Genomic DNA, 17,171 nt, shown 5'->3' on the forward strand with positions numbered 1-17,171 from the left:
TTATTCAACATAAAAAAAAAATCCGTTGAGGGAAAGATGAAATGGCTGCAAAATGCGTTTTGAGTGCTGTTGAGTGAGAGCTCTTGAAACAATTGGAATGAACTGGGAACAGTGACATCAAATTTAATTTATATGTAAGTGGAGAATTGTCAAGGAAGTTCAACAGAGTCACATTTGACTTCAAAAGAGGAGATCTCCAAAATTAGGGGACTGGTTACAAGGACATTGAAAGGGGGAGTCTACAGGGTTAAATCTCTCCACAGTCCTTGGAGATTACTCAAAACCAACAAGAATAGAAGCTCAGCTGGAGCGTACACTGCAGGTCAGGAAAAGTAGCACCAAGTCCAAGAGGTCACCAGCATTGTTAATGAGCATTTTCTCTTAACTGTAGACGATGTAGAACAGACACCTGTGCCTGAATTGATATTTTCAGTAGGGCTGTGCAGGGATCCGACTCGGGTGGGCCCAATCTGGCTCAGGCAAATTCAAGGGTCCCTGAACCTTGGCCCTGAACTGGGTTCCCCGCCCCGACGCCCACACACAACCCCCCAGCTCCTTATTTTTATTTATTTATTAAATTTATTAATCGCCCATCTGGCTGGTCACCCAGCCACTCTGGGCGATGTACAAAGTATATAATAAAACAGTTTAAAACAATAAAATTCTACAATAAAAATATTTTCTAAAATTCCCTAACCCACCCCAAATGCCTGCCTGAACAACCACGTTTTTAATGCACTGCGGAAGCTCATTAAAGAGGGGGCATGGCGGAGTTCCCTAGGGACGGAGTTCCACAGAGTGGGGGCCACCACAGAAAAGGCCCTCTCCCTTGTCCCCACCAGTCTAGCTGTCCTGGCTGATGGGACAGAGAGAAGGCCATCCGAGGCTGACCTTGTTAAGCGGCCTAATGGTGTTGCTGGAGGCGCTCCTTGAGATAGGCTGGGCCGGAACCATATAGGGTTTTAAAGGTCAAAACCAACACCTTGAATTTGGCCTGGAAAACAACTGGTAACAAGTGCAACTCCTTCGGCACCGGAGTGATGTGATCTCACCGGCGGCTGCCCTTAATCAGGTGAGCCGCTGCGTTCTGTACCAGCTGCCGCTTCCGAACCGTCTTCAAGGGTAACCCCACGTAGAGCGCATTACAGTAGTCTAGACAAGAGGAGACCAGGGCATGTACTACTGATGGGAGGAGATGATGGGGAGGGAAGGGGCGCAGCCGCCGTATCAGATGGAGTTGATACAGCACTGTCCAGCTCACAGCTGACACCTGAGCCTCCATGGACAGCTGGGAGTCCAAAATGACTCCCAGGCTGCAGACCTGGTCTTTCAAGGGTAGCCGTACCCCATTCAACACCAGGTCAACATCCCCCAGCCTCCTCTTGTCTCCCACCAAAAGTACCTCAGTCTTGTCAGGGTTCAGCTTATTCCTCCCATCCAGCCACTCACCGTCTCCAGACATTTGGACAGGGATTCTACGACCAACCTTGGTGAAGATTTGAACAAGAGGTAGAACTGCGTGTCATCTGCATATTGATGACACCACACCCCAAACCTCCTGATGATGGCCCCCAACGGCTACTTGGGCCGCCGCCTCCTCTGCTGCTGCCATCTTCTCTGTCACTGCACCAATACCTTCTCTGTCACTGCGCTACCGCCTGCTGCTGCCTTCGCCGCTGCTGCCATCTTCTCAGGCCTGGAAGTGCGGTGCCTGGTCTTCTTCCATGAAGTTCCAGGAAGTTGCCATTTTAAAAATGGTGACTCCCTGCAAGAAGAGTCCCCATGCACACAGACCTCAGGAGATGGTGGTGGCGGCAGTAGTGCCAAAAGCAAAAGCAACACATCGCCGCCGCCATCTCCTGAGGCCTGGGAGCGTGGCGACTCTTCTTGCAGAGAGTCACCATTTTTAAAATGGCAACTTCCTGGAACTTCCAGGAGGTTGCCATTTTAAAAATGGCAACTCCCTGGAAGAAGATGAGTTGCTGCGCATCCAGGCCTCAGGAGATGGCGGTGCTGCAGCAGCAGAGAAGGTGGCGGGGCAGTGACGGAGAAGGTGGTGGTGAGGAGAAGGCAGCTCAGGTAAGGACCTGGAGGCACCGGCGGGGGGTTTCGGTGAGCTCCTGACCCACTCTGGGCTGCTTCGCACCCCCTCCACTTCACCTCGGAAGGGGCACAAAGTGGCCCAAAGCAGCCCGCTTCAACACAGGGTTCGGGCCTCGGGCCGAAGCAGTGCATAGCCCTAATTTTCAGGAAGGGAGTCTGAGGCAAACAGTGGTAACAAGAGATGAAACTTGAGATCAACGATGGGCAAGACATAGCCCATGGACTGCATACACTCCCTGTTCTCTAGCATGTCCCCTACCACCATACCACCAAAATTTGGTCACCACTGCCATGCTTCTGATTTTGATCCCAGACCCTTCCCAAAGTTGCCCACCCCTTTTCTAGACCTTACTCACCAATTGAAAGCTAACAAATCACCAGGATGAGACAACATCCATCCTAGAATTCTTAAAGAACTCAAATGTGAAATTGCTGTTCTTTTAATAAAATGTGTAACATGTCCCTAACATCAGCTTCTGCTAGGGATGTGAGAACCCATCACAGCTCAGGTTCTCCAGGTGCCCTCAGAAGCGCAGCCCCTGCTCGCTCCCTGCCCAGGCTCAGGCTGCCCACAAGCTCAGCGAGTTACCCGGACTCATCATGATCCCATCCGGTGAGCGCCCGCCATTTCCCCACAAAATGTGCATATTCAAATATGCGCAGTTTGGGGGCTAGGAAAGCTTAATATGCACAGTATTAGAGGCATTTTGCCTCTAATATTGCACACAAAGCTTTCCTGGCCCCAAACTGTGCATATTTGAATATGTGCATTTTTTACTTCCTTTTTATGCACACAACAAAGGCGGGAAAATGGCAGGTGCTCACTGGACAGGATCTTGGCGAGTCCTGGAGGATGCGAACGGGGGGGCAAGTGAGGACAGTGTCTTGTCAGGCACAGTCTGGGAGTCGCAGGCGGGGGGGGGGGCGCACGACAGACTCCCTGACCCAGTTGGGTGCCCACGACATCCCTAGCCTTTGCACCAGAGGACTGGAGAGTGGCCAATATAACGCCATTTTTTTAAAAAAAGGAATTGGGTGGGGGTAGGATCCAGGAAATTACAGGTCATTTAAGCTTCACATCAGTTCCAGTTAAATTGATGGAAAGTCTTATTAAGGACAAAATTTTCAAGTATATAGAAGGACAAGTCCTGCTGAAAAAGAAACAGCATGGCTTCTGAAAAGGTATGCTCTGCCTCATTAACAGTTGTGTAGTGGTAAATTTTGACATATGGCCAGTCATCATGACAGTCCCTACAGTCATATCCACAAGGAGACTTAAAATTCAGGTAGTGGTGTTGATCAATATCAACAAACTAGTTTTCATCTCCTCCAGGAATAAGAATTTTGTAAAGCTAATGGGTCTTAATTCCCCATTCAGGACCAAGCCACCCCAAAATACCTTGCGTTACAATAGGGAACAATATATTGTTGCTGGGGAAATTCATCCCCCCTCCCCCTGCTACTGTAAGGGTTGCAGCTAAGCTCACAGAGAAGTCTGAGCGACATGTGCCACAGATGACACCAGTATCCATGCTAATAAAAAAGTGCTGCTCCTGTGTCCTTGTGAGTCCTGGCCCCTCTGCACCACTGCTTAGTAGCTTTTTAGATGTCTTTGAGAGTGTCAATAAACATGTGGACAGGGATGATCCATTAGACCAAGAATGGGGAACATGTCACCCTCCAGGTGTTGTTGGACTGCAGCTTCCATCAGACTCAGCTAGCATAGCCAATGGTGAAGGATGATGGGAGTTGCAGTCCAACATCTGGAGGGCCACACATACTCCATTCCTATGACAGACATTGTGTCTTCTACTTCCAAAAGACTTCTGATTAAGTCCCTCATCAAAGACACCTGAGCAAACTTAACAGCCATGGATAAGAAGAGCGGTCTCTGTATGGATCCATAACTGGTTCAAGAACAGAAAGCAGAGAGTGGTCAGTTTCACAATGTAAGGATGTAAACAGTGGGGCCCCAGAGGGATCTGTATTGGGACCAATGCTTTTTAACTTATTCATAAATAACCTGGAATTAGGAGCTGATGACACCAAATTTAGGGTAGTTAAAACAAAAAAGGGATTCTGAAAAGTTCAAAAAGGATCTTTTCCTGCACTGAGCAGGGGATTGGACTCCATGGTTTTGTAGGCTCCTTCCAACCCTACTATTCTATGATTCTATGACCTCTCCAAACTGGGAGAATGGGCAACAAAATGGCATATGCAGTTACAAAGGTGGCAGCTAGGACCTGATGGTGTATGAAGGATAGTCATCACCTTTGCAAACTGACTAGTCATGTTTTCACCATTTGTACTTCATAGGATTGGCCCGGCTGAAGGAGCTTTTGTCTGTGGAATACATTCTCTTTTTGCATTTCATATGTGCATAGCTGACCATCACCAACCACCCTATTTCCTTGATTCCTTTGTTTATCTAGCAGTAGCCCCTTTAGTTAAAAAAACACTGTGGAATGGACAATTACCAGTCTGATTGGAGGCATAACTCCAAGGACCATTTGCAGTCCCAGCTCCACCAATTAAGTTCTTAGACAAGGAATATGTAGCTTTGGAATTGAGCTAAATGTAGAAGCAGAAAGGTTAAGAAACATCTTAATATTTACTCATTGAGTTTAGTTTGATAGAGCTAGCTGGCAGCCTTCCGAGAGAAGAAAGCAGCTCATTAAAGAAAATATTAGACTGTTTCAGTAACCAGGTGGGAAGGAGATGCTCTAATGTTGTATGAAGTGTTCCATGCTGCTGCTAATATGCTTCTCAGCATGGCAGAGAAATTGTCAATGTACTTTTAAAGTTTACATTTCTGTTTGTTATGACTTATACGAATTGCTTACAATTAAAAAAAATCAGTACACAGAAGCTCTTCCTTTCATGTTTCTTTCATTTGCTCCTCCTTACTAGGAAGGACAGAGGTAAAAAAAAACATTAAAATAGTATATCTTACTAATGCCATCTCTTTGGACAGGTGGGGTGCATTACAAGATGCAGAGGGACAAAAGCAAAAATTTTGGGTAAGTGATCTTGACCTTTAAACCAGAGAAAGGATAGAGGCCCTGATCCAGGGAAAGCTCATTGTGAAATCAGTGGGACAAGGTAGCCCCTAGCAAAGTGTCCTGGTTTCTCTTTTGCCTTCTCACTTTATATTTGTAATAGCAGAGTTACATTCAATGAGTAGTAACCAATATTAGTCCTACATAGAGTAGACCTGTTGAAATGAATGGGACTGAAGTTAGTCATGACTAACTTCATTACAGTAAATCTACTCTAACATTGGATACCACCCAATGACTGAATGAGCAAAAGCTCTGCTGAATGTATCCAGTGATCCAAGTAAGGCTCAAACTACACATCTGTCCTGCATTGGCTCTAGCAGTCTCAGTGACAGGGCTGAGCACAAGGCAAAGTAATAAACTACACCAATATTTCAGCAGAGAAGTTTCAGTTCAAGGGAGTTCAGGCAAAGCAAGGCAGAAGTGGTCAAACAGGCAAAGGGTCAAAACACAGGCAATCAGTCCAGTATATGAGCCAGGCAATGCAGGAGTGGTCAAACAGGCAGTGATCAAACACAGTTAGGCAGTCAGGTACATACACAATCCAATGGCAGAATGAAGCAAGAGTCCATAATCCGTGACAGAGATTCACCAGCCAGACCACTCCACTAGCAAGCTCTGACTGAAGGCTTTTGACCACAAATGCTGTTGTGCAGCTTTAGAGCTTTCTAGCCAGAGCCCTACTCAAGAACAGTCACTTTCTCCTGAGGAATCCTTCTTTGTAAGTGAGCACTCCTCCTTACAGGAGGCCTACAGGCCTGTCGCTTGAGGCCAGGGGTTGCTCAGTCTCTACTCCAGAGTCTGAGTACCCTCCCCCTAACAGGGGGACTTGCAGCCATCTCCCCCAAGGGCCCAGGACCCTCCCAGTGGCTGATCTAGTGTGCCCTCAGTTTCTGGAGGCTCTAGTTCTTCCTCTGAGGAGGATTCCTCTAGTGAGGGCATGACAACATCACATGGAGTTTTGCATTTTTAAATAGCCAAATTCAGGCAGGGAAGATAGCAAGAAGGAACGGGAAAAGGGTAGATGGAGGAAAGCTAATTAAGTATTTTCTCCAGTCAAAGTCTTGCTCAAAATACCAGCCCTCCACCCAGCAGCCATTTCACCCATGGGAGGAGAGATACAGGGTTTCTGTATTTTTCCACCAGTGGATGAAAAAGCAGTTTGGAAACTGACTTTGAGCTGAAAAACAATCAGAAAGGAAAAAGTTAAGCACACTTTATTTATCTACCCTTTCTCTGCCCTAACTAGCAGATTAGTCCAAGCTGAGTTTGGCTTTTAAATAAGTGGGGTGGGGCAAGAGAAACATGAGCTCAGAGAGGAGGGAAAGGGGGTGGTTTTGTGGGCGGGGAGAGGAATAGAGGAGATCAGGATGGCCAGCATACGAAGAATCCTCTGGTTTGGCCGTTCCAGCCTCCTTCCTCTCTCTCCACAGAGCCCTAGCTAGATGGGCAAAATCAGCCATCTAATGAAAATTAGGGTAAGAGGAGCATGGAGGCTTCCCTTACCTCTGCTCTCTTCCTACCCTGCATAGAATGCCTGTTAAACTCTGAGTTTGGAGGCTGATGAGCATCCCCACAGGATTGCACCCTAAGAAAGAAGAGGAAAAAGACAGAAGTACGACACAATGCCTTTTGATGGTTGGCACTGTCCAACTGGAAGCAGCCCCAGTGTAGGAATGCTGGGGGAGGGATGTTTATCCCTTTCCCAATGGAAATAACTCATCCAGCTACTAATAAGCTTGTCTGGGGGAAAAGTCAAGCAGAGCTAATAGCAGCTTGGGGGGAGATGTTGTTGTTGTTGTTTGACATGCATATTCTGCCTTTCCTCCAAAGAGCTCAAGGTATCATAGAATCATAGAATAGCAGGGTTGGAAGGGGCCTACAAGGCCATCGAGTCCAACCCCCTGCTCAATGCAGGAATCCAAGTCAGAGCATCCCTGACAGATGGCTGTCCAGCCTCGTCTTGAAGGCAGCCAGTGTGGGAGAGCCCACTACCTCCCTAGGTCATTGGCTCCATTGTCGTATCGCTCTAACAGTCAGGAAGTTTCTCCAGATGTTCAGCCGGAATCTGGCTTCCTGAAACTTGAGCCCATTATTCCGTGTCCTGCACTCTGGGATGATCAAGAAGAGATCCTGGCTTTCTTCTCTGTGACAACCTTTCAAGTACCTGAAGAGCGCTATCATATCTCCCCTCAGTCTTCTCTTCTCAAGGCTAAACATGCCCAGTTCTTTCAGTCTCTCTTCATAGGGCTTTGTTTCCAGTCCCCTGAGCATCTTTGTTGCCCTCCTCTGAACCCTCTCCAAATTTATCCTTCTTAAAGTGTGGTGCCCAGAACTGGACACAGTACTCCAGATGAGGCCTAACCAGTGCTGAGTAGAGGGGAACTAGTACTTCCTGAGATTTGGAAACTATGCTTCTATGAATGCAGCCCAAAATAGCATTTGCCTTTTTTGCAGCCACATCACATTGTTGGCTCATATTCAGCTGGTGATCGACAACAATTCCAAGATCCTTCTCGCTTGTGTTGTTGAGCCACGTATCCCCCATCTTGTAACTGTGCATTTGGTTTCTTTTTCCTAGGTGCAGAACTTGGCATTTATCCCTATTAAATGTCATTCAGTTGTTTTCTGCCCAGCACTCCAGTCTATCCAGATCACTTTGAATTTTGTTTCTGTCTTCCAAAGTATTAGCTATCCCGCCCAATTTTGTGTCATCTGCAAATTTGATCAGCATTCCCTGCACCTCCTCCTCCAAGTCATTAATAAAAATGTTGAAGAGCACTGGGCCCAGGACTGAGCCCTGCAGTACCCCGCTCATTACCTCTCCCCAATTTGAGAAGGTCCCATTGATAAGCATTCTTTGAGTCCGATTCTGTAGCCAACTGTGGATCCACCGGATCATTGTTTCATGTAGCCCACTTTGAGCTAGTTTGTTCATCAGGATATCATGGGGCACTTTGTCGAAAGCTTTGCTGAAGTCAAGGTATATTATGTCTACAGCATTCCCATGGTCCACAAGGGAGGTGACTTGATCAAAAAATGAGATCAGATTCGTCTGGTAGGACTTGTTCTTGACAAATCCATGTTGGCTTGGGGTAATCACTGCATTGTTTTCAAGGTGCTTACAGATGGATTGCTTTATCATCTGCTCCAGAATTTTCCCAGGGATTGATGTCAGACTGACAGGTCTGTAGTTCCTAGGTTCCTCCTTTTTACCCTTTTTGAAGATAGGGACAACATTAGCCCTCCTCCAGTCATCTTGCACTTCCCCCGTCCTCCATGATTTCTCAAAGAGAATAGACAGCAGTTCTGAGAGTTCTTCTTCCAGTTCCTTTACTACTCTAGGGTGCAGTTCATCTGGTGCTAGAGATTTGAACTCATTCAAAGTAATTAGGTGTTCCTTGCCCATATGCCTATCGATCTCAAGCTGCAATCCTGCCCTTCAGCCTGTACTTCGCCTTTGCCGGGGGGGTCATAGACCCTCTTTCGGGAGAAGACTGAGCCAAAGTAGGAATTGAGCACCTCTGCCTTTTCTTTGTCATCTGTTATCATTTTGCCATCCTTATTTAATACCTGAACCACCATTTCTTTTCTCTGCCTTTTACTATGCATGTAGCTGAAGAAAGCCTTTTTGTTGTTTTTAGCATCCCTCACTAACCTCAGCTCGTTCTCAGCTTTAGCCTTCCTGATGCCATCCCTGCAATTCTGTGCTATCTGCCAGTACTCTTCCTTTGTTACTTGGCCTTCTTTCCACTTCCTATATGTGTCCTTTTTTGTTTTCAGGTCATCTCTAAGCTTTTTGTGAAGCCACACTGGCTTCTTCTGTTGTCTTCCACCTTTTCTTCTTGTTGGAATTGTTTGTAATTGTGCCTTCAGAACTTCCTTTTTTAAAAGCTCCCACCCATCTTGGACTCCTTTTCTCATTAGCATCATTTGCCATGGGACCTTACTGATCATTCTTCTGAGTTTATTAAAATCAGCTTTCCTAAAATCCATGGTACACGTTTGACTACACTCAGCTTTTGCTTCCCTTAGAACCAAGAACTCAAGTACAACATGGTCGCTTTCCCCCAGAGTTCCTGTAACTGCTACTTTATCCACTAAGTCATCTCTGTTGGTTAGGATCAAGTCAAGGATAGCCGATCCTCTAGTTACTTCCTCTACTTTCTGTAGGAGGAAGTTATCTGCCACACAAGTCAGGAATTTCCTGGAGGGACCATGTTTTGCAGAATTTGTCTCCCAACAAATATCAGGGAAATTGAAGTCCCCCATTACTACTACAATATGTAGTACATATGTACAATATGTAGGTAGCGTACATAGTTCTGAAAATGGCACATGGGAAAAGGGTTAAGGCCTTCCACCCTCAGCCAACGCTTTGGCTGCCATTAAGCTTTAAAAAAGATTTTGGGAGAAGGTCACAGAACTCCCATATCACATGGAATTCAGCTACTATATTCAGTTTTTATGAGACTCCAGTTAGACTTTGCCACCTAGTGAAAAAAGGCAAGGTGAGTTAATTTAAGCATGTGTATCTTAAAACCTTTTGACTATTCCATAAAGTTGTATGCAGTCATAACTATAAAGAACAAATACCTCAGAGACTTACTGTCTGTCAGGGCCATGCTTGCCTCAAATGATACACAGCAGCCATGGATCCATCTCTTTTACTCTGTCATTCCTGGAATGCCTAAAATAAATAAAGTGTGATGTGAGTTTATCATGCTGTGCACCTCCCTGCCATCACCTCATATTGGCTGGCTGGGGGTGAGAAGATGCACAGAGCAATGTCGCATCTCATGTTACAAGAAGGAGAGATACAGAAAAGTAGCGGCTGCACATCTTTTGTAGCACCTAGTCCAGTCTCATCTCATACCATCTGGATGGTATCACAGAGGGCAATTTTTTACTGAGATTCTGGCTGGAGTGGGAAGTTTTAAACCTCCCCTCCTTGTGCACTGCAGTGCTGGTGACTATTATGACTCCTGCCTTGCACACCTGGTATTTAATTAGGAAAATGACAATGTGATTGCTAATAATGTCATTATCATCACATATATGAAGAGGTGCTCTCCAGATGTTTTGGATTACAACTCACATCAACCTCAGCCAGCATGGTCAGTGAGCAGGGAGTTGTAGTCCAAAACATCTAGAGGGAACCAGGTTGCCAACTTCTGACATATAGGTAGCTCGGGTATCCCTTTAAGAAACAGGGGCAAGTGAAAGTCTGTAAGAGGACAATGCTACCATCACCACACCTATTCTTTAGGCAGGGGGTATATCACCTCTTTCTTCTCCTTTCATTGCACTCCTGCTTGATTACAATTTGGGCATTCAGAGCAATACAATATTATCTCTCTTCCATCTTTAGATTGCTGCAAATTCCTGGGGAAATTCATGGGGAGAAAATGGCCATTTCAGGATTTTACGTGGACAAAATGAATGTGATATTGAAAAACTGATGATAGCTGCCAAGTGTCACCTTTAGGAGGCTTTCATTTTTGCCATTATTTTATACTCAATGAAATGTATCATCTAGAACATCAGTGTGCATACTTTTATTATTATTGTCATTTGGGGTAGCGGTTTTGGCTGCAGTGGCTTAGTGGTTAAGACACTGAACTGCAGACTGGAAGGTCGGCAGGACAGCAGTTCAAGACCCAAGTGCTGCATGACGGAGTGAGCTCCCGTCTTCTTCAGTCCCAGCTCCTGCCAACCTAGCAGTTCAAAAGCAAGAAATTGCAATTAGATAAATAGGTACCGCCTCGGCGGGAAAGGTAACAGCGTTCCGTGCACCTCGGTATTCAGTCACACCGGCCACATGACCACGGAAGCGTCTTTGGACAGCGCTGGCTCTTCGGCTTAGAAACGGGGATGAGCACTGCACCCTAGAGTCGGACACGACTGGTTGGGGACACCTTTACCTTTTTAAATGTACTGTATTTCTGGGTGAATGAAAGCATGGATATAAATCCACCATGATCAGATTTGCTGTTACTTCCTTTAGTCCCTGTTACATGGATACTGATATTTTGCATAATTTTTAATGTATTATTGCTGCAGTCCAAAAGCGGTAGATGTGCATAAGAATGAGTTCTCATAGCTCGCTCTTATGACACTTGTAGCAGCTGTGGTTATTCATCAGAGTATGCAGATGTTTAGCTGGGCTGCCACATGCTCATATATATGCTTGAACCATGCATGGAAGCCAGGTATCTAATTAAGGTGACAATCTTATACATACACTTATTGGGGAGTAAATCCAATTGAACTCAATGCAAGCTTACTTCTGAATAGACAGGGTAAGTCCTGGGTAACAACCGCTGGAGGGGGCTAATGCTTTGCTTTTGGGATTCCTTCAGGACCTGGTTGGCCACTGTGGGAAACAGGATGCTGGACTAGATAGACCTTTGGTCTGATCCAGCAGGGCTCTTCTGTTGGATCAGGGCAAATGTCCAAGCTTTGTTTTCATCAAACTCTCTAACTCCCTTTTCTCTCTATTCCACATCAAGTCTGATGGTTCTAAAGAATCTAAAACAGGGGTAGGTGACCCAGTGCCCTCCAGATGTTTTGGACTACAACTCCCACAATCCCTGACCATTAGCCATGCTGACTGGGGCTGATTTATTTTTACCTTTCCATTCCTGATGAGTTGTTACAATGACCAAGCTTCTGCTTTTCCATTGTTATTGTTGTCCATAATTGAATGTACTACATTCAGGAGCATTTCTTTTCCTGCTTTTCTGCTACATAACCTCTAGGTGGCACTGTGGTATAGCAGAATAGTGCAAATACACAAGAGGAAATCACACTTTCTTTTGTTCACAATTAAATACCACTGCTCTGAAAAAACTCTCCAAAAGTGCAGGTGAAACTGGACTGGAGTGAAACTGGAGGGTCACACTGTCATCTAAAGAATCCATAAACAACCATGTGAATAGCCCAGTATTACTACCTTACATTCTTTGGGTGCTCCCAGATGAGTATTTTATTGTGCATTCACCCTACCTTATTCATGGACTTTAAGAGGGGAGGGGTCCAGTTGTTGTCACCCATTTGTAACCCTCCAGTTCCCCCCCCAAACTGCTGCTTCTTTTTTCTTACCACAAAAAAATCTGTTAAGGGAAAGACTGAACAGCTACACAATGCCTTTTGATTGGAAGTGCTAGGAGCTGTTCATCTGAAAGCACCCTTTCTCAACCACCCAGACAGCTTCAGCTATTGGGCAGTATAGAAATGTAATAAATAAATAAAATAAAATAAAATAAAATGTTTCTCTTCTCAACAGACAGATAAGAAACAATAATAAACCTGTTTCTTCTCACTCATGACACAAAGGTATATTGACTTGAGTCAAATTGCTATGTAGACATTCTTAGAATATGTTTTCAGCTTCATGGGCTAATCTTCTTTAAATAGTATTCCTGGCAGCATGAAATGATGCCTCGCAGTTGTCACTTTGAGGTAACCTTAGGAATACTTGCATATGTTGGTTTTATTTTTGCCTTTTTAAGCTTTTAAAACTCAATAGGCTCATTTTCTTCAGATGTTTCCAAATCCAAATTGCACTATGAAATATTCTGTGATATTATGCCCGAGTGTAAACCACTGCTTATAAAATCCCCTTAAATCTTTTACTGATATATCGGGAGGGTGAATATCGAAAAGCATCAGAACAAAAGGCTTCTCATAAAAAATAAAATAAAATTGGAAGATCACATCTCAGTGTTCCAAGAAAATGGGAAAGTATATCACTAGGGGTTAGCTGTTAAACTGATTAGTGAACTGATACAAATTCCTGCAAGGTTAAGTCAAGTGGCTTGAATCAAAACTTCAAAGGTCAAGTCTACAAAAACACACACACACCATAGCTTTGATTTCCTCCTCCCTCCCTCTTGTTTCTGTGTAGCTAAAGTACCAGGATTTTGACATTTGCTTGCACAAAAAAGCTTGCCATCCAGTGATCACCCACCATCCACCCACAGTAGTTAGATAAGCCTTCCCCAGCCTGGTGCACTCCAGATGTTTTGGACTTCAATTCCCATTAGCCCCAGCCAACATGGCCAATGGTCAGGGCTGATGGGAACTGTAGTCTAAAGCAACAGGAAAGCACCAGGTTGGGTAATGTTGAGTTAGAGTATCAGAACAGGATGGAGAACTCTCTGTATTAAAGTATGGAGAAAATAATTCCACCCCCACCATGGATTGTATGCTCATCCAATCTCCTTAGAAATTCCCCATCTCTCTCTCTTTCTCTCACTCCTTCTTTTAAAAAACAATTTTATTTGCAATTATAACAGAGTCAAAAGAAAAAACACACAGGAAAAACAAAACAAAAACAGCAATGGGCCCGGGGGGTGGGGGGGAGATCATAACAAAAAACCATGTCCATTCACATTGACTGTTCACAACACCATTAATAAAAAGAAAAGAAAAAAAGGCGCCCGCAACCATAACCTGCCCATGAGTTCTGGGAGGTTCTGAACCACCCCAACAACCCACCCTTGCCAGGTTCGCACGTAACGGCAGGCTATGGTGCCCCTGCCGTGATTCAAATATTCAGAATGGTGGCCACCACTGCAATGAGAAACCCCATGGGGAAATTCACCTATAGTGGCCACAGAACAAAAGATTCAACAGTTCTGTTTCAAATATATACATTAGTATGAGCAGCCCATTATCTAAATAAGCATCCAGATAAAATTGACGATTGTAGGATATACGTATGTTCAAATGCAGAAAGAGCAGGAAGATCTTCAGACCATTGCATAATATATAGTAATTAACAACAAAAGACTCTGTCCAATGCTTACAATCACAAGGAATGTTAACAATTTTATTCTTGCATTTATTCATTTTATATGCTGCCCTTCGATACAAATATTCTCAGGGCATCTCACACAGTGAAATAAATACAAAACAGTAAAACAACGATAAAGAAACACAAAGATTTTATAAGCAGCAAATAAAACTGGCAGCACTGAAATAAATTTTAAAAAGCATCAAAGCGTAACAATTACAAGCCTGGGAAATGAAAAAAGATCTTCGCCTGGCGCCAGAGCGATCAGAGCTGGTGCTTGACAAGCCTCACCAGGGAGAGCAGTTCAGAAACATGGCACCACCACTACGGGTGCGATCCTGTGCATGTTTAGACAAAAATAAGTCAGACAATTCCCAGCATTCCCCAACTGGCTATGCTGGCTGGGGAATGCTGGGAGTTGTAGGACTTTTTTTTTCTGTCTAAAGAAACATAGGATTTGCCTTAAGAATACTTTCTCCCCAGTCATCACCCATCTCACCTCAGGCCTCCAAAGATCTCAGTGCATAGGCAGGCTTGTGTGGAGACAGGCATTTCTTCAGGAATCCCAGTCCCAAGCCACATAGGGCAGGTGTGGGGAACATGTGGCCCTCCAGATGTTGGACTGCAACTCCCATCAGCCCTAGTCAGCATAGGCAATGGTGAAAGATGAGGGGAGTTGCAGTCCAGCAACATCTGGAGGCCCAAATGTTCCCTGTTCCTGATGTAGGACTTCAAATTCAACCAACTGCGCTTTCAGTTGGGCCCAGAACCACTGGATCAGTAACTGCAGGGCCAGCCCTACTGTAGCAGCCATATCGGGGGTCAGACTAAGAGCCTCATGCAGCCTCATGCTTCATGTTCTTGCTGAGCTCTTGCTCTCTGAAATATATGTTTGAAAGCTGACGAGACACAGGAATTTCTTATCTTGTCAACAAAGGCTAAGGTCAGCATAGAATTGCATATCATGTTCCTGTTCTTTGCTTATTGTATTTTTTGTTCTCTGCTGTTCTCTTCTGTTCTCTGCTTATCATAGCTACCCTATAACCCATTTCTTGTATTATAAACAATGGTGCTAGGAGAGGAAATGTTGAGGACTGCAACCCCACACGAGAGGGAGAGGAGGAGCCGTTTCCTATGTGTCACAGTATCTATAAAAACAATGAGCTGATGTAAATCGGGGCTTCTGGCTCTTTGGAAACGATTCCAGCCTTAAGCCCGCGCGTTAAATAAAGAAGCTCTTTTTCCTTCACTCCGTGGTCTCTCTGACTCTGAGTTCTGCAGCACTACCACTAGGCGGACTGATGCAGCTGATTTTGCATGTCATGAAAGACCAACACATTGTTCGTTATTTATTATCATTGTGTTGTTCTTGTTGTTGTTATCATCATCATCCACAACAAGAACACGGTCCAAAGAGGAGAGGGGCTTATGGGTTGTTGTTGTTTTGCCTTGGGTGCCTAAATAACTCGGCTGGGCTTCAGTACTGTACATGCTGATGTGGGATGTGGTGAGGTGGGCCACCATTTTCTTTCCCATGTAGAGCAGCACCTTGGGCCGGTCCTGCTGATAGCTTGCTTTACACCAGCTTTACTGTCTGTTTAAAAACAAAGAAACCCATCCTTCCTGAGTGCCAAACTAGATAGGAAGGGGAGCCATGTTTGTTTGATCACGTCTTTGCCCCATTCATGTATAAAGCAGTGAGTGTAGGGCTTATTATTTTTAATATCAAAAGAGTGAGTGGAGCTGAGCCTGCCCTTGCTTTAACTCCCTGCACTTTGTCAAACCAGGCACTTTTCTCCCAGCCCTGGTGACTTCTGATACCAGAGCTGGGAGAAAAGTGTTGGAAGTCATGGGGAAGGGAGGCAGGTGACAGGCAGGGTTCAGCAGGCTTTCTGATGAAAATATCCAGTTTCCACACCCCTGTGCTTTATGTGTATTCGGCTCTGACACGTGAATAACAAACACGACTGCCTCCACCACATGCAGTTCAGCCTTGAGTTTTAATGGCTCTATTATGAACGAGTGGGCTAAAGAGTGCTGTCCTTATACTAAGCACATTGGTTCAAGGATCAAGTGCACTGTGCAACTCTATTCTTTTTGGACTATGTGCTTTTTCTCTTTAAAGAGATGGCTGTTGAATCATAAGAGCAAACTGCACCCTCTAATATAAAATTCTAAGTGGAGGAAAACTACGCCAAAAGCAAAAAATGATCAGGTGTCTTCCTGATATCGCTGTTGCTGTGCTGTTGATTGCTATATAAAGAAAACGGTGTGTTGGTGTACATGAAAGCTTATGAAATATGCCTAGCAATTTGTGCATTTATTGTGGGGGAGGGAAGGTAGGTACTCTACTGCTGGGAACAGTCATTACAGCGATGAATGGCTATTCTGTGAAATTTACATACAGCATCTGGCATCACTGTTTCCCTTCTGAATATCATACACAAGGTTATGTCATGGGAGGAGGCGCATATAAAATGTGTATACCTTCCTTTTGCCACCCCAGTTAAGGAAATGGAAAAAAAAATTGTACCTAGATTCTAAAACCAATTATGCTTTGTAGATACTTCTACAATGTAGAAGCATCATTGGTTTTATTGTTTTTGCTTTTATTATGTAAGTTGCCTTGAGAACTTCGGCTATAGGGCAACTCATAAACTGAATAAATAAGATAAGAATTTAATAGTCATCTTTCTTTGCTTTGGTGTACCTCAAGCACTTAACCTAGGAATGAATCATGGTTTGTACCACTGGGTGCCAGGGAGCACATATTCACTGATAAGACATTTGGCAATACCAGTACCATACCATGAGTGATCTGTTTTGAGTGAAACAGTTCCATAGCATATACAGAACTCACATTCCTGGAATATCATGGAGAAAGCAAATCTGTATATGCGGGCTGGTTTGCATGACTGAACATCCAACCGTGGCTTATTTAAGCCAGGATAGGCTGCAGGTGTGCAGGTGGCCATTTTGTATATTCAAGCCACAACCGCCATGGGTTAAGCAAGGGTTGTTTAACCCATGCACAATCCACCCCCGCCAGGTTCAGATGACATGACAAACTGCAGCTTGAATATTCAAAAGTTGCCTGGCATTCACCAGTCTGTGCCTTAACCCACCATGGTTTATTTAAGCCACAGTGATCATCCAAACCAGGTCAGTGTTTCTTTGTGTGTGTGAAGATTGACTCCCTCTATTACTAT

At 44.6% G+C, this 17,171-nt stretch overlaps 1 protein-coding gene across 1 annotated transcript in view; it reads left to right on the forward strand.

The window, feature by feature from the left end:
* TINAG (tubulointerstitial nephritis antigen) overlaps positions 1-13,466 on the forward strand; it is a 49,249-nt gene extending 35,783 nt beyond the window's left edge. Inside the window, exons 10-11 of the mRNA XM_084830969.1 lie at positions 5,078-5,123; positions 10,534-13,466. Of these exons, the coding sequence (XP_084687095.1) occupies positions 5,078-5,123; positions 10,534-10,650 (163 nt within the window). The 3' untranslated portion in view covers positions 10,651-13,466. The remainder of the gene's footprint in view (positions 1-5,077; positions 5,124-10,533) is intronic.
* Positions 13,467-17,171: the final 3,705 nt, after the last annotated feature.

This window comes from Heloderma suspectum, chromosome 1, assembly GCF_057233095.1.
Source record: "Heloderma suspectum isolate Gila_16-S chromosome 1, 16-S_ref, whole genome shotgun sequence".
Taxonomy (NCBI): domain Eukaryota; kingdom Metazoa; phylum Chordata; class Lepidosauria; order Squamata; family Helodermatidae; genus Heloderma; species Heloderma suspectum.